The 18772-nt window shown below is 34.6% G+C and overlaps 1 protein-coding gene across 2 annotated transcripts in view; it reads left to right on the top strand.

Moving 5' to 3' along the window:
- Window positions 1-3091: 3091 nt before the first annotated feature.
- The window catches only part of F13B (coagulation factor XIII B chain), a 28343-nt gene continuing 12662 nt past the window's right edge, over window positions 3092-18772 (top strand). Inside the window, exons 1-8 of one of the 2 annotated variants that reach the window (XM_002760466.7) lie at window positions 3092-3186; window positions 7591-7791; window positions 8992-9177; window positions 10198-10374; window positions 10736-10912; window positions 13680-13865; window positions 13953-14135; window positions 15863-16045. In XM_002760466.7, the coding sequence (XP_002760512.2) occupies window positions 3123-3186; window positions 7591-7791; window positions 8992-9177; window positions 10198-10374; window positions 10736-10912; window positions 13680-13865; window positions 13953-14135; window positions 15863-16045 (1357 nt within the window). In that variant the 5' untranslated portion in view covers window positions 3092-3122. Of the gene's footprint in view, window positions 3187-7569; window positions 7792-8991; window positions 9178-10197; window positions 10375-10735; window positions 10913-13679; window positions 13866-13952; window positions 14136-15862; window positions 16046-18772 lie in introns of both variants that reach the window. The other variant, XM_008985141.4, reaches the window with a different exon arrangement.

The following is an 18772-nucleotide window of genomic DNA, read 5'->3' as shown; positions in this document are numbered from 1 at the left end:
CGCAATTATAGAAAATATACATAATTTATTTGTACCCCAATATTAAAAACAAAATTACTCTGAAGATACTCTGTTAGAAAAAATATACAATGGCGTTTTCTACTCTTTTTTAAAGTATATACACCATCTCAATATTCTCTCTTGTTAAATACCAAAATTCTATTTCTATGCGGTTATAGAAAATATAAATCCTCTATTTGTACCCCAATGTTAAATACAAAATTTCTCTGAAGATACTCCCTTAGAAAAAATATACAATGTCCTATTCTACTCTCTTTTAGAATATATACACCATCTCAATATTTTGTCTTTTTTAAAATATTGGAATTCTATATTTACATGGTTATAGAAAATATACATATTCTATTTGTACCCCCGTGTTAAAAACAAAATTACTCTGAAGATACTCTGTTAGAAAAAATATACAATTTCCTATTATACTCTGTTTTAACGTGTATACACTGTCTAAATATTCTTACTTCTATAAAATACCAAAATTATTTTTTACATGGTTATAGAAAATATACTCTATTTGTACCTTAATGTTAAAAACAAAATTACTCTGAAGATACCCTGTTAGAAGAAATATTCAATGTCTTTTCTACTCTGTTTTAAAGTATATACAACGTCTCAATATTCTCCCTCTTGTAAAATACGCAAATTCTATTTTTACGTGGTTATAGAAAATATCAATACTCCATTTGTACCCCAATGTTAAAAACAAAATTACTCTGAAGACACTCTGTTAGAAAAAAAATACAATGCCCTTTTCTACTCTGTTTTAAAGTATATACATCGTCTCAATATTCTCTCTCCTGTAAAATATCAAAATTCTATTTTTACACAGTTATAGAAAATATAAAAACTCTATTTCTACCCCAATGTTAAAAACAAAATTACTCTGAAGATACTCTGTTAGAAAACTTATACAATGCATGTGAGATGGGTTTCCTGGGTACAGCACACTGATGGGTTTTGGATTTTTATCCAATTTGCCAGTCTGTGTCTTTTGATTGGTGCATTTAGTCCATTTACATTTAGGGTTAATATTGTTATGTGTGAATTTGATACTGCCATTTTGATGCTAAGTGGCTGTTTTGCCTGTTAGTTGTTGTAGATTCTTCATTATGTTGAAGCTCTTTAGCATTCAGTGTGATTTTGGAATGGCTGGTACTGGTTGATCCTTTCTATGTGTAGTGCCTCTTTTAGGAGCTCTTGTAAAGCAGGCCTGGTGGTGACAAAATCTCTGAGTGCTTGCTTGTTTGCAAAAGATTTTATTTTTCCTTCACTTCTGAAGCTCAGTTTGGCTGGATATGAAATTCTGGGTTGAAAGTTCTTTTCTTTAAGGATGTTGAATATTGGCCCCCACTCTCTTCTGGCTTGTAGAGTTTCTGCCGAGAGATCTGCTTTGAGTCTGATGGGCTTCCCTTTGTGGGTGACCCGACCTTTCTCTCTGGCTGCCCTTAGTATTTTCTCCTTTATTTCAACCTTGTTGAATCTGACGATTATGTGCCTTGGGGTTGCTCTTCTTGCGGAATATCTTTGTGGTGTTCTCTGTATTTCCTGCATTTGAGTGTTGGCCTCTCTTGCTAGGTGGGGAAAATTTTCCTGGATAATATCCTGAAGAGTATTTTCCAGCTTGGATTCATTCTCTTCATCACATTCTGGTATGCCTATCAAACGTAGGTTAGGTCTCTCAACATAGTCCCACATTTCTTGGAGACTTTGTTCATTCCTTTTTGTGCTTTTTTCTCTGATCTTGGTTTCTCATTTTATTTCATTGAGTTGATCTTCGACTTCTGATATTCTTTCTTCTGCTTGGTCAATTCGGCTATTGAAACTTGTGCATGCTTTGCGAAGTTCTCGTATTGTGTTTTTCAGCTCCTTTAATTCATTCATATTCCTCTCTAAGTTATCTATTCTTGTTATCTTTTCTCAAATCTTTTTTCATATCTTTTTTCAAGGTTCTTAGTTTCTTTGCATTGATTTAAAACATGTTCTTTTAGTTCACAAAAGTTTCTCATTATCCACCTTCTGAAGTGTAATTCCATCATTTCGTCACAGTCATTCTCCGTCCAGCTTTGTTCCCTTGCTGGTGAGCAGTTTTGGTCCTTTCTAGAAGGCGAGGTGTTCTGGTTTCAGGTGTTTTCCTCCTTTTTGTCCTGGTTTCTTCCCATCTTTGTGGATTTATCCACCTGTCGTCTGTGTAGTTGCTGACTTTTTGATTGGGTCTCTGAGTGGACACCCAGATTGTTGATGATGAAGTATTTCTGTTACTTTGTTTTTCTTCTACCAGCCTAGCCCCTTTGCTGTATGACTTCTGAGGTCCACTCCAGGCCCTGCTTGTCTGGGGTGTACCTATAGCAGCCTCTCCACGCACTCACCAAGATCTTCAATCCTGGGTTGTTCTCACAGCGCCATCTTGAGTCCTCCCTTATTCCATTTTTTTTAAATGTTAAATACCTCAAAACCATTACATATCCTGCCATTTTGTGGACATTCTAAATATTTCTCAAAAATGAATGTTGATATATTACAGTGCTTATCTCACCATCTGCCACAAAGCACAAACTCTCTAAATGTCAAATATTACTATTTTAGGAATTTTAAATAATAGGATTCTAACTATTTTAGATAATGCTATTCTACCATTGCTTGAGACAACTATGGTTATATATCTCTTTAAGAAGTGCAATCTAGACAACAACGTATTTCAACATCAGGTATCCATTATCTCATGTTCCTAAGTTCATCTTTTTACTTGATCAATGTTGGTAAAGATCTATGGCCACAAGTGAACTTTAATCTATGAATTTACAATTGGAAACTTAGGTTGAAAATTTACCTAGTTTCTTATGCAGTCTGTGTTATTTATTCTGCTGCTATTGATGACCAAATCAATTATAATATTCTTATTGGACTCTGGCAAGATAAGTAAGTTAATATGGTCGTGTTATTTTAAAAGTATTTGAAAATATTTTAAGTGAAATCTAAGACTGGTTACAAAAAGACTTAGACAGATGTAAATTATTAACTTTTTCCTCATGAGAAGTACTGTGTACTTAATGACAAGTTCCTGGTGGCTAGAATTGTTAAAATCTCTGTGAAGCACAGCACTGAAGATGAGTTTGAAAAACTTGGCTTTTATCATTATACCACTAATCTCAGGAGAACTCTACGCAGAAGGTAAAATTAATTCTTAGTATTCTTCGTTCTCTAAAACATATAAGTGGAGATTCTAATATTTATACAACCAAAGTTACTATACTCTTTCATTTTACTATATCAATTTTATAACATACCTTTTATAAATATAACTTTTAATAATATTTAGACCTTTTCCTGTGAGCAAAATTAGTAATTATTACAGTGGCATAAGCCAGAAAAACAGAACAAAACAAAAATGCTTTAACTCTAGGTCTAGGGACAAGAGACCAGGATCTAAAGACTTCTAAAATGTTTTCAGGCTACAGTATGTCCATTTCTAAGTCACATATTAACTTTAATTCTAAATTTATGCTAGAATCCATTTCTAATACTGACAAAACTTGTACAATTTTAATTCTTTTCATAAGGCGAGAGTTTAATGTGGGAAATTTGAAAAGGAAATAGTCATAAATAATGAGAAAAATTTTCTACTTTTGGGACTTCGATTTTTATCCCAATGAATTATTTATTGGTTAAAGACATTAAGTATTGATTAGTAGGACAACCATATAATTGCTTGTACAAACAGGGACACTTTTGAGAGTAAAAGAGGGTTTCTATTGACAATTGTTTGAACACGTGTAAATCGAGACTTTCCAAACAAACCAATACCTATGGACTCCCTATTAGAAAGCTTTATAGTCATATTGTCCAGTGTGTATGCTTAGTGTGATAGTGTAAGGGAGGCAGTGTACATGGGTATGTTGTTTAGGAACAATTATCAATATTATCAGGTCATAGGATGAAGAATCCAGGGAGGCACTTTGCATTAGCAAGAGTGAACATACAAAGAAGGAAACTATAGCAATAAGGCTTTTCTGTGGGAAAAAAATAAACATCTTAGGGAATTTGTTGAAATTAAATATATAAGTTTTAATTGTATTTTAATTAAATAATTTACTGTAAATTTTCTACCAAAACATCTAAGATTAAAATTATAAAAGTGAAAGACACAGAATTAATCTTATTTGATACTTCCAATTCTATAATAGGATGATTTTTGCATGAATTATTTTATTTTATTTTTCTGTCTAAATGGGGAAATATTAGCAGATGTAATTGTCTGTTATCTACACCTTAAAGACATTGAAATATTCTACTGAATTTTCTGATTTTTATAACGTTCTAATGCTATTTTTACATAACAAAAAACGTAAACTGCTTAAAGACCAAGACAATAATCTTATTTTTGCATGCTTCTCTCAACTCCCATTGTGAACTTCAGGGGCAAGGATTCAGTTAATTGTATTTTTCATTCCGTGGTATGCAATTATTATTAACTTATGAAAGATCTCACCCTTGCTTTACTTACACATTTTATCCCCTTATTCCTAATATTGAAGTTCATTTTCCCAGGACCCACTATAACGTTTTGACATGTTACTTTAGTTCTCTCAACCACAAATAGCTCTGAAATGAATATTATAATATAACGAACTTATCTTGCTGTGAGAATACCGTCAGTTTGTATTCACTCACAGGCTAAATTACTGAGTCTGTTCTTGTACTTGATTTCTGTGAGTAGTGACAGATTACTTTTGCAGAATGGCAGTTTCAAAGTATATCATCTCCGATACAGGATATAAATTGTTGCTTCTCATCATCCTCACCATCGCCTCATATTGTCCATCTATGTACTGGTTACTATGCTATTATTTGTAATGTGATATCCAATTTTTATTTATTTACCATTCTCTGATTGCTAATGTGTACATCTCTTCATATACTTTTTTAGATGATCAGACATCAGTGATTTCCTGGTTTATGTATAATTAATATATTCCTCACATTTCTCAATAATTTTTTCTCAGGAATTCATATTCTCCAAGGCATTCCAGCCTCCTTAACAAGTAATGTGCCTATACTGGTGGTGGAGAGAGATGTCCCAGGACAGAGTCTTTAAAGATGCAACCTAGGAGTGTTGTGCAAAGAATACTTTGCTGCCCCTCCCTGACAAGCAACTGTACCCCTCAGGGAAACTCCTTGTGTAGTCACCTTTGCACTGCTATTTTGGAAGAGCCTTTTTATTGTAAATTCCTTGGGTTCTTGGGTGTAAAAAATGGTGAGAAGAATTCTCAGAAAATGGGAACTATCCTGCCCGTGTTTTTCTGTCTGCTCCATCAAATGCTGGAAGTTTGGTTACTCATCATTCGACATCCATTTCCTTCAAAACTAGGCTAGCATTACTTTTATTCTCTGACTCAACGGTAGCATTAGTATGCGGTGATCAACTTAGGCATTGAAGCCACAGTAATCACACTAGATCCAGCCCTTCTTTTATCCATGACTGCCCATGTTTCTACTCAACGCAGCTCCTAGGGTTGTTCAAGCGTTTCTTTCTGTTAAGTGTTTTTATGATTTTAAGATCTTCAACACAAAGATATATTTTTAAAATATGTGTTTGAATTGGAGTACAGTATATCCAGAAAAATGCAAAAATCATAGGATACACTTCTGTAATTTTTTATAATTTTACACCATCCAGATCAAGATATAGAACAGTGACAGCACCCCAGAAACATAACTGATGCCTGTAGGGAACTAAACCCCAAAGGTAACCAATTGGGCTTCTAATATCATGGATTAGTTTGTCTTCTTTTAAAAAGTTATGCACGGCCGAGTGCAGTGGCTCACGCCTGTAATCCCAGCACTTTGGGAGGCTGAGGTGGGTGGATCACGAGGTCAAGAGATTGAGACCATCCTGGTCAACGTGGTGAAACCCCGTCTCTAATAAAAATACAAAAAATTAGCTGGGCATGGTGGCACATGCCTGTAATCCCAGCTACTCAGGAGGCTGAGGCAGGAGAATTGCCTGAACCCAGGAGGCAGAGATTGCCGAGATTGCGCCATTGCACTCCAGCCTGGGTAACGAGTGAAACTCCGTCTCAAAAAAAAAAAAAGTTATGCAAATGTATACAATAATTCATAGGTGATTGGCATCTTTCACGCAATATTATCTTTATGAGATTCACCATTCATTCATTTCTGTTGTATAATATTCCATTGTATACATAGTGTAAAATCTGTTTATCTTTTCCTATTTATGGACATTTAGATCGTTTCCAGGTTGGGACTATATGAATAGTGCTGTTATAAGCATTCTTTTACATGTCTTTTGGTATACAAATATATGTCTTTTTAATTAGGAATATTATTTGTACATGTTTTACACCAACAAATATTGCAAAGGTGTCCTCTCATAGAGTTTGATCTAATTTATACTTACAGTTTTATAAATATGAAAGTTCTAGTTTCTTCACTTCTTCACCAGTCATTCAGGTGGCCTGTATTTTTCATTTCAGCAATTATATTGGATATGCAGTACTATCTCATGGTGATTTAAATTGGCATTTCCCTGATGACTAACAACCCTAAGTACTAGGTCTCTGACGATTTAAATATCCTGTTTTGCAGAGCTCTTGCTAAAGTATTCTATTCGTTTTAATTTGTTTTCTGTTTTTTTTTAAAAATGTGATTTATTTGAAAAGTTTTAATGAGTTTGCATATGTTAAGGAGAAACTTTATCTATTTCTGAACAGTGCTGTTCAATTACAGTGGGTAGTAGCCATATTTAGCTATTGGAGACAGTACTTAAAATGTCACTAGTCCAAGATCATATGTACTGTAACTATAAATACATGGGAAATGTTAAAGACTTAGTAACAAAAAAAGAATGTAAAATATTTTCAATATATTGGGTCAATTAAAATATATTATAAAAATTAGCTTCAGCTCATTCTTTGTATTTTTTATGAATGTGACTATTAGAAATTTTTAAATTACATATGTGACTTGCAATACATATCTAGTAGGAAGTGCAGGTGCAGTGCAGTGGCTTATCTCTTGTAATCCTAGTGCTTTGGGAGGACACGGCAGAAGGATCCTTTGAGTCCAGGAGTTCAAGACCCACCTGAGCAACATAGTGAGACTCCCTTCCCCATCTCTACAAAAAAAGAAAGCGAAATTTAGCCAAGTGTGGCAGCAAGTGCCTGCAGTCCTAGCTACAGGACAGGAGGATTGCTTAAGCCCAGAAGCTTTCAGTAGCCATGAGCTATGATTTCAGCCCTGCACTGAAGCTTGGATGACAAGGAAAACTCTCGTCTCTAATATGAAAAAGAAAGAACTGTTCTACAAAGTTAGCGGAGCTTGCCTGAAGAAGTGGTCTGCTAAGTTTTATCATGACTGGTGGATGTTTAAAGTAACTTGCAATTATGACAAAAGAACTGCTTGAATTGTTACAAAAGTACCTTAAAATTTTAAGAAAAATAAGTACTAGTTGAAGTTACTCTAAATAATTTTAATTAGTTTGTCTTGTCACCTGATTACAAATTTTATGGTTTTAGATATTTTTTTCATTTTCAGCTCAACATTTGCTCATTTCAGAGAAACCCTGTGGTTTTCCTCATGTGGAAAATGGAAGAATTGCCCAATATTACTACACTTTTAAAAGCTTTTACTTTCCAATGAGCATAACAACAAAATTGTCATTTTTCTGCTTGGCTGGTTATACCACTGAAAGCGGGAGACAAGAAGGGCGAAGCACATGTACAGCAGAAGGCTGGTCTCCAGAACCAAGGTGCTTTAGTAAGTCAGCTGAATGTGTCAACTCGATGTTACAATGCTCGAAAAAATTTGTTTATAAAACTACAGGTCCCATAAAAATGGAAAGTGGTTAAACATTTTAGTAGAGAAAAACAAAATCACTAACAAACTGTCTTTCTACAAATTGGAAGCATAATTTTAATTCCAGTAAATAATGCTTTTATGTTAAAATGTTATTTTATCTGTTTTTAATAATACTCTGTTGAAGGGAATATGGTAATAACTGAAATTGTTATTTATCACATTGCAAGAGGAAAAGATGTAATATACTTTAAGTAATGAGGAACTTATTTTGATAATTAAGCATACAATGCCAGAAAAATTCTTGAAACACTGGCCTCCGGAAGGGCAAGGTTGCTACCCCAATGGTTTATCATTTGTAAGACCGATCTCTTCTTTGTATACCAACTTCTCTCATGATACCCATTGAAAACTGTGTTTTTCAATTTTGAATGAAAGTTTGAGGTCAAATTTGTGAGAAGGTAATCTAATTGACTAATTTCATTATTTTATGTCAGGCTATACTATCATCAAACTATCAATTATCTTCCACTAGGGCAGGTGACCCAGAGTAAGGGGCTTTTATTGAGTTAGTTTCATTTAAAAAAGGGCATCGAATATGGTTGTTGTAGTTGATATATTTAGCAAACCTACCTAGAAGTAAATGTGGTTTGGATAGACATTACTATAAGAACTAAAAATAGTAAATGCAAAGAAAGTCAGTATTAGATTGAATCCATTTTCAAAAAAAAAATGTACAGATAGGCCGGGCACAGTGGCTCAAGCCTGTAATCCCAGCACTTTGGGAGGCCGAAGCGGGTGGATCACGAGGTCAAGAGATCGAGACCATCCTGGTCAACGTGGTGAAACCCCGTCTCTACTAAAAATACAAAAAATTAGCTGGGCATGGTGGCGCGTGCCTGTAATCCCAGCTACTCGGGAGGCTGAGGTAGGAGAATTGCCTGAACCCAGGAGGCGGAGGTTACAGTGAGCCAAGATCGTTCCATTGCACTCCAGCCAGGGTAACAGGAGCGAAACCGTCTCAAAGAAAACAAGTGCAGATATTTCCAAAACGAAATTGCTAATATTAACATTATGCTTTTGGCTTAATTTTAGGAGTTAGTAAAGCACAAGCTTAGTTTCATTATTAAGTTAAACAAATAAATATTTTTTTTCCCATAGAAAAATGCATTAAGCCTGAGCTGAGTAATGGTTACATCTCTGATGTAAAGTTATTATACAAAATTCAAGAGAACATGCATTATGGTTGTGCTTCAGGATACAAAACCAATGGAGGAAAGGATGAAGAAGTGGTTCAATGTCTCTCTGATGGATGGTCTTCTCAACCAACCTGTAGGAAAGAACATGGTATAATATTCATTTCCTAAAACTGAAGAAGCATTTTTTATTTAATAGAATTTATTTTTCATTATGTCTGCAATGCAGGAAGTTGATATTAGAGTGCTTTTCTCGAGTGCTAAGTGATTCCTTAATCCAAATGTTCTCAATCCCTGCAACACACCTACACCAATAATGCCTACTTTGCACCAATAAAAGGAATTGGAATGGAATAAAATGAAAGAAGCTTTTTCTTCTTTTCTTTTCTTTTCTTTTCTTTTCTTTCCTTTCCTTTCCTTTCCTTTTCTTTTCTTTTCTTTTTTTGAGGTGGAGTCTTGCTCTGTTGCCCAGGCTGGACTGCAATGGTGCGATCTCAGCTCTCCACCTCCTGGGTTCAAGCGATCCTCCTACTTCAGCCTCCTGAGTAGCTGGGACTACAGGTGCGCACCACTGCACCTGGCTGATTATTTGCATTTTTTAGTAGAGATGGGGTTTCACCATATTGGCCAGGCTGATCTTGAACTCCTGATCTTGTTGCCCGCCTCGGCCTCCCAAAGTGCTGGGATTACAGGCATGAGGCACCATGTCGGAGTGAAAGAAATTTTTTCTTTGTATGTCACTCTTTCCTTCATTACAAAAGAATTTAAGATCATGTACATTATTTTATATTGTGAACCAATGTCAGATATACTTAAAAATAATTCAGTAATTTAAATATACGTATACTTTGTTAGTATGTTGTTTAAATTGTACAAATGCATAGACAGCACATACTTGAACAATTGCTACTACACACACTGTCAGTTGAATTTTGGCCTTTGGTTTAGCACTCATAGACCAGAATTTTAAGAACAGAAAACTGGTAGGGTTAGGTCAATAGGTGTATGAAAAAAGAGAATAGACAGGCAAAGAAAAACTGGGGTTCTTTTTCAATTTTGCTCAGAGTTGGTTTTACCATATATTCTTAAGATTCATGAAAATACATTTTGAGATTTTTAAATATTCTAGTTTATTAAAAAGACATAAAATAAATAATTTTTGTAATTTTAGAAACATGTTTTGCTCCTGAATTATATAATGGAAATTATTCCACAACACAGAAAACATTCAAAGTGAAGGACAAAGTGCAATATGAATGTGCCACTGGTTACTTCACAGCTGGAGGAAACAAGACCGAGGAGGTAGAATGTCACCCATATGGATGGTCTGTCACACCAAAATGTACCAGTAGGTTCTCATTTGGAATAAAATCTATTTTCACCTTGAAAACTTTCTCTCATAGAGAAGTGTATGTAAGTTGTCACACTAATTATGCTTCATTTTCCGTACTTTTTGCCTTTATTTTTAATTATGTTGATAGCAGTCTTTGATAGTTTAAAGCTCTCAAGTAAAAAAAAATTCATTTTAGCTCACAAGATTACATTAAAATAAGAGTAATGCTATTTAACAAATACATAAAATGAATTTATAAGCTTTTCAGGCAAATTTAATTTCTATTCTAGATATGTCATGTAAATAGTAAGTGAATTTTGTTCCAGCAGAAAAAATAAACAATTTTCTATATTTTTATTCATTCTTTCATTTGTAGAATTAAAGTGCTCTTCTTTAAGATTAATTGAAAATGGTTATTTTCATCCTGTAAAGCAAACCTATGAAGAAGGAGATGTCGTTCAGTTTTTCTGTCATGAAAATTATTATCTCAGTGGATCAGATTTAATTCAATGCTATAGCTTTGGTTGGTACCCAGAATCTCCTGTATGTGAAGGTAAATTTTTTAATTTAACAGTCACAAAATGCCATGTCTTTATCAGCTTTAATCTCCATTAGCTCTGAAAAAATTCCTGTGGTGATACCTAATTTTTTTCCTGAGTCCTATTTTTTAAAATAAACATTGTCTTTTAAATTAGTGCTATCTTCAGCAATCTTTAATATATTTCATCTGAATAAGCCTTTGTTGTATTACTTTGTAAAGGACTATATCTTTTAAATTTATTATTTTAAAATCTCTATTATACATTTTAAATCCCTTATTATAACAAATAACTTTTCTTACTGGGAATAGTTAGAATGATCAGCCCAATCTGGCAGCTTTGCAAGTACACTTTCTCTTAATTTGCCACATACTTCCAGATGTAAAAATTAGTCTCCAAAACAGTGAGGTAGAAAGTTGAAAAAGCAAAAGAATAATCCCCAGAAGTAAAAATGGGAAAGAGGCATCTAGTAAAAGCTACCCAAAGATGTCATATCTATGGTCACATTTCTATTATTAATGTGTCTATCAGGTAATGCAGAAGACATCCATAGTTATTAAAACACACTTAGATAGGAGGGTCCTATCTAGCAGAATATACAGATATGAAAAAAATAATTGCTATAATGTGACAAATGGTACAATCAACTCAGGTACAAAGTGACAGAATAAACATCAGAGATTCTGATTGGTATGCTGTGGAATAACATTCACAGAGGTGATGGATAATATTTAAATTTGGTCTTAAGAGACAAATAGGTATTTGAGGATTGGAAACATAGGGTGAGGCAAGGGTTCGATAGCCATTTTTTATTTTCTGTAATATGGGATATAATGTCTATTGACAGGCAGGTGAAAGACATGAAGGTAGAACTTGGAAGAAAGTGGTGATAATTTTGAAACAGGTGCTAGGAAAATGAATGAAATTTCTGACCAGGGGTTTGCAATGGGATTGCTGGGAACTATCATAATTCCCTAAATGGACTGAGCAGTAACTTTAAAGATTGTCTAGTTTTTCATTCGTGCTCAGCATCCTTAATATAGTAGGATGAGAAGATTTATAGTAGTAGAGAAGATTTTTAAGCAGATATTTTTAAAAGCATATTATTTCTTTCTTTTTTTTTCTTTTTGAGATGGAATCTCCCTGTGCCGCCCAAGCTAGAGTGCAGTGGCATGATCTAAGCTCACTGCATTCTCCACCCACCACCATATCTGGCTGATTTTTTTGTGTGTTTTTAGTAGAAACAGGGTTTTACCATGTTCAAGTTGGTCTCGAGCTCCTGACCTCAAGTGATCAGCAGGCCTAGGTCTCCCAAGTTGCTATTTCAATAATAAATGGCAGATCTCCTTAGGGCCTTTTATACCCACCTCCTCTTCCAATTTAGCCAGCATGACAACTTGCCTATTTTCTCTGGTAAACAGTCATTAGGCATACAGCAGGCAGTGTTGTGGGCTGAGTTATATCTCTCCTACTCCTCCCAAAATATAACCACATTGTAACAATGGGAACCATTAAATGTTACCGCACATGGTAAAAGACACTTTGAAGTTAGCAATCTTAAGGCAGGAATATTATCTGGAATTATTATTTCGGGCTCTAAACAGAATCACAGACCCTCTTATAAAAGGGAGGCAGAGGGAGATTGACTACAGAAGAGGAAGCAGGAGATGTGACAACGGAAGCCACAGGTTGCAATGTTTTGCGGAAGGGGTTGTGAGCCCAGTAATACAGGTAATTTCAAAAAGCTAGACAAGGAAAAGCAGCCGATTCTCTTCCAAAGCCTCCAGAAGGAATGCAGCTCTCCGGACACCTCAATTTTAGTCCAGCAAAACTGAATGTGAACTTTTGGCCTCCAGGACTGTAAAAGAATATATCTGTGCTATTTTAAGCCACTAAACTGTACTTCATCACAGCAGCAATAAGAAAGTAATGTCATCAGTATTTTAGAGCAGGAGATTTTAATTTAGATAGACATGGGTTCAAGAAAAGATCTGCTGCATGCTATTAATTTGTTTACTTCATAAGTTTTAGTTTGTCTATAACATGGGAGAAATAATAGTTCCTACTTAATAAAGTTATTTTAGGACTACAGGAGGCAATGAATTTTAAAAGCCTGCTATTTTAGTATTCTGTTGGTGCATAACAATGTCACCACAAACTCAGCAGCTTAAAACAACACAAAGATATTATTTCCCATTGTGTGTAGGTTGGAAGTCTGGGTGTGGCTTAACCAGCTCTCTGCATCCATGGCTAACAAATCTGCAATAAAGATATTAGCTGGACTACAGTCTTGTCTGAGTCTTGACTGGGCAAGTCTTCTTCCAAACTCAATATGGTTCTTGGCAGCATTCAGTGCTTTGCAGACTGCTGAACTGAGAGCCTCAGTTTCTTGTGGCTGTTAACTGAAGGCAGGCCACTGCCCCTTGCCTTGCACCCCTTCTGCTTTGGAAGCTCATGATGCAGCGAGCCTCTTGTTTCTTCAAAACCAGCAAGGAGAGAGAGTCTCTTGGCAAGAAGGACATTAAAATCTCATGTTACATAATTATGTATACATAATCAGGTACTGATCCATCACTTTTGCTTCATTTTGCGGGCTAGAAGCAAGTCACAGCTCCTACTCATGAAAAGGGGTATCACCCAAGGAAGTTAACATCAAGAGATGGTGATCAAAGGAATGCTCCTGAATCAGTCTGCCATGCTTTCTATGGTGCTTGATATAATGAACACTTTCATTAAATCTTTATTATTTTTTGTAATTCTATGACTAAATTTGCTAATAAGGAAGAAGAAACAGATGTCCTCCTCCACCTCTGCCTGTGAACTCCAAAATTCAAACACATTCAAGTTCAACAAGTTATCGTCATGGACAAATAGTTCATATAGAATGTGAACTTAATTTTGAGATCTATGGGTCAGAAGAAATACGTTGTGAAAATGGGAAATGGACAGAACCTCCAAAATGCATTGGTTAGTAACACCTTGAAGAAGCTTTGCTAAAATGAAATCTGCATGTGAGACTAAATAGTCTTTTCTCTTTTAACTGTACATTTTCAGAAGGACAGAAGGTAGCCTGTGAGGAACCACCCTTCATTGAAAATGGTGCAGCGAATTTACACTCTAAGATTTATTACAATGGGGATAAAGTGACATATGCATGTGAAAGTGGCTACCTTCTCCGTGGATCAAATGAGATAACTTGTAAGCGTGGAAAATGGACACTTCCTCCTGAGTGTGTTGGTATGTATGCTACATTTAACGTCAACAGATAAGCTTATGGTGTAAAATTTTCCGTTCCTTTAATTTAATATGCATATTTTAGGAATAGACTGCTTAGGCAAATTAGAAACACATTGCTATAACACCTACTCTTCTGCTTTGTGTGTGTACGTGTGTGTGCATTTATGTGTGTGTATGTGTAGCCATCTATAGAATTTAAGTCAATGTAAAGAATGCTTTTACACTGCTGGTGGGAGTGTAAATTAGCTCAACCATTGTGGAAGACAGTGCGGCTATTCCCCAAGGATCTAGAACTAAAAATACCATTTGATCCAGCAATCTCATTACTGGGCATATACCCAAAGGATTATAAATCATTCTATTATAAAGACATGTAGACACATATGTTTATTGAGACACTGTTCACAATAACAAAGACTTGGAACCAACCCAAATGCCCATCAATGATAGATTGGATAAAGAAAATGTGGCACATATACACTATGGAATACTATGCAGCCATACAAAAGGATGAGTTCATGTCCTTTGCAGAGACATGAATGAAGCTGGAAACCATCATTCTTAGCAAACTAACCCAAGAACAGAAAAACAAACACTACATGTTCTCACTCATAAGTGGGAGTTGAACAATGAGAACACATGGACGCAGGGAAGGGAATATCACACACTGAGGCCTGTGGAAGGGTGAGGGACTAGGGGTGGGATAGCATTAGGAGAAATACCTAATTTAGGTGACGGGGTGATGGATGCAGCAAACAACCACGGCACGCGTATAACTATGTAACAAACCTGCGTGTTCTACACATGTACCCCAGAACTCAAAAGTTGTATAATAAAAGAAAAATTTCTAAAAACCAAAACAAAATCTTTTTGAACACAATAGTGCTAAGCACGATTATCTGATCTGTGTAATGCCATGACCTGTACGCTTTAAATGACAGCACACAAATGATGATGTGCTTTGATAGAGAAGTAAATAAGGGCATGTGCACTGAGTGACTGGCCATAAGCATTATCTACTTCTTCTCCCAATATGTTCTACAAAGTTAGGGTAGAACACTGCAACTGGCCATTCTTAACCTTATCCCTTTCTGAGGCATGTCCTTGATCTTTCATTTTCCTGAAGGGCACCACCAGGCTACACTATCACTCCTGGGGGCTACTATTCCAGTTCTCTTTCTCATTTCTTGATCAGATCAGAGAGAGATCTCCACAAACATATTTATCTAGGACATTTATTGAATAAGGCAAAAGCTATGAAGGATGCTAAGGAAATTGACAGAGTAAGAGAAAGATACCTAAAAGAAGGGAAAAAATGGGTATTTCCTTCATGGGTTGATTGAGACCAGAGATGAAGAGGAATGAGAAAGAAGAAAATGAAAGTGAGTAATTCCAAAGAGCAATGTTAGAATTGGCCATAATCTTTAGATTAAAGGACAGTTTCTCATTCTACAGATTTAAAGAATGTCTGTATCATAATTCCTTCACAATTGAGAAAAGAGAAAAAATATGCATAGTTGTTTTTAGGTAACATAATTGCCCTCATCTCTTGCTTAGAAAAGTTTAAAAATATTTGAGCTGAATAACATTTCACATTTATACTGAATTTATAAAAACAATTGTCCAAAGTTATATAATACAAATATTGAGACACAATATTTGTATATTACTTACTATATTATATTGTTATGAGCTTATGTTAATTTTAAAACAACTTCTTTTCTTAGAAAATAATGAGAGTTGTAATCATCCTCCTGTTGTAATGAATGGGGCTGTTGCAGATGGGTTATTGGCAAGCTATACAACAGGATCCTCAGTGGAATATAGATGCAATGAATATTACTTACTGAGGGGATCAAAAATCTCTCGCTGTGAACAAGGAAAATGGTCATCCCCACCTGTTTGCTTGGGTAAGAAAGAGAACATATTGAATGTCTGTGTTTGTGCTTTCATGTGATTTTCCTATAGTCTTTTATATCATGAAAATGATGATTTTGTATATACCTTTTTTCCCAAGTGTTATCACCTCTCATTTCTTTAAGTAGAAAGTCCCTAAAATCTCAGCATCTAGGACTACATTAATTCTTATCCCCTTACTTCTTTTTTATTGTTGCAAATTATACATAACATAAAATTTACCACTTTAATGTACAAGTACATTTTTAAGTGTACAAATTCTGAGTGTAAAATTCAGTGGCATTAAGTATATTCACATTTTTGCATATTCACATTTTTGCAACAAATTATTTTTCGGATTGCCTTTCTCCTAGCTAAAATTTCCTCTCTGTTATATACCCCTCAACATCTCTGCTTGTATTACCCTCAGAATCATTTGGAGAAGAATAATTAGTGCTATTCTTTCCTTGGTAGAATATATTGTTAACAGCTTTTTACCACCACATCCTCACCCAAATGGATGCATTTGTTACATCTTGTGGATTACATAAAAGTGTTTGTTAATAACTTTGATAAAAGTCTTCTGAATGTTTTACACAGACACACATACACACACACACTCCACAAAAATGCTATCATAAGATACAGAGGTATATATCTTAGATTTTTTTCACTCAAAATATATTATAAACATGGTTTGTCATACTTTTACAATATATACCTCAATGACTGCCTAGTATTGCATAATGGAGATTAACATATGTAATTTAACCAGTTTATCAATGGATGTTTAGTGTTCAACATTTTTATATTCCAAACAGTATACTTCCAAGTAAATCTTTGTACATGTTATACTTATTTATTTTTATTAAAAATAATTATGAGATCTTGTAATTTTCTATTAATTACCAAATTGCCTATCAGAAAGTTTGTTCTGATTTGTTAACCCTACCATAAGTGAATTAAAGTAGTAATTGTCTTGATCTTTGTTAACTTTGAATATTTTAATCGACATTTTTTGTTAAGCAGGCAAGCACAATTGCTTTAATTTAATTTTTTAACAATTACTTAATTTTGAATTTTTCAATTTTCTATTGTCCACAGGTTTTTTTTTCCATGGATAAATTATTGGTAGTTTAGCTGTTTTTCATCCTTATATGATCTATATCTATATAAATTAAATTATCCACTTGATAATGTTTATTGAAATTATTTTTAATTTTTCTTTATTTATAGTTTTTTTTAAGTATATGTAAGTTTTAAGTATTGAGCTCTTTCAACCTTTCATTAGTAGTTCCTACCTTCCAAGTAATACTTCGAGGCTGTTCCCACTCAAATTCAGATACATATTCACGTAGAATTTCTCTGTTGCTCTCATATTTTTATAAATGTTTTTGATATTAAGTTGTTGATGTGATTGATATCTAATTCAATGGAGGTATGGTAATCTCTAAGGACAAAGACTAGATTAAAATTTTTATGGCCAAGCTAGTAATGAAACAAGCTTATAAGGAAATAACAATGATGTATTTAAGGAAATACATCATTCTATATCTGGAACAACTGCCTCAAAAGAGTTAGCCTTGGTCCTAAAGAATCAAAGGAAATACCAAATGAAGATTAGTCTTTGTTATTAGGGCAAGAGAAAGGTAGTTTGTATATCTTGCTTATCTATTGAAACGGGGAAGGCTTTCAGTACAATTCACACAACAATATAATAAAGAGTAGAATTTTCTCTGTAGGAATTATTTTAGACGTTAAGAGTCTCTAACCTCTCCATACTCTTTTCCCTGTTCTTATCATGCCAGTCTTTCCAGTCTTCTTATTCTTCCACAAACAAGCCAAGAATGCTCTCACTTCAGGGCCTTTGCATTCGTTGTTACTTCTGCTTGGAACACTCTTTTATAAAGAAAGTGACATGGTTCACTCAGTCATCTTTAAGCTTTTGTGCAAATATTCTTATTTTGGCTTGTCCTAATCACCTTACTGAAAAGTGCAACTTGTCTTCCCTAGCTCTTTTGTTACCCCTCCCCTTCAATACTCTTTTTTCATCAGATTTATCTTGTGCTGTAGTTTAAAGATGGCCACCATATTAGTCTGTTCTCAGACTGCTAATAAAGACATACCTGAGACTAGGTAATTTATAAAGGAAAGACATTTAATGGACTCACAGTTCCACATGTCTTGGGAGGCTTCATAATAATGCAGAAGGCAAAGGAGAAGCATGGTGGCAGGAAAGAGTATGTGCAGGGGAACTCCCCTTTATAAAACCATCAGATCTCTTGAGACTTATTCACTATTACAATAACTGCACGGGAAAACCCAACCCATGATTCAATTACCTCCAACCAGGTTCCTCCCGTGACGTGGGAATTATGGGAGCTACCATCCAAGATGAGATTTGGGTAGGGACAAAGCCAAACCATATCAACCACAAATTATGCAATTCATATTTTTATTATATTTATTATGTATTGTGGGTGTTTCTGTCAGTTAGATGGCAAGTTCCATGAGGGCAGGAGTCTTGCTTTTATTCACTAGGAGATTTTCTGTTATTTTCTATATGGTAGTTCAAGGTTTTTATTTTATAGAAAGAAAATTATTATTAATCTAACTGATTGATGCCCTTAAACAGTATTTTTGATGTTTTAAATTAGTGGTTTTAGTTTATTACAATAAGTAATATATAGATCCATTTGATAATAATAGAGTATGTATTGTCTTATATGTGAATATGTGTG

Source organism: Callithrix jacchus, chromosome 18 (genome assembly GCF_049354715.1).
Source record: "Callithrix jacchus isolate 240 chromosome 18, calJac240_pri, whole genome shotgun sequence".
Classification (NCBI taxonomy): Eukaryota; Metazoa; Chordata; class Mammalia; order Primates; family Cebidae; genus Callithrix; species Callithrix jacchus.
Note: the sequence above shows the minus strand (reverse complement) of the source record. Positions and strands in the feature narration are given on the sequence as shown.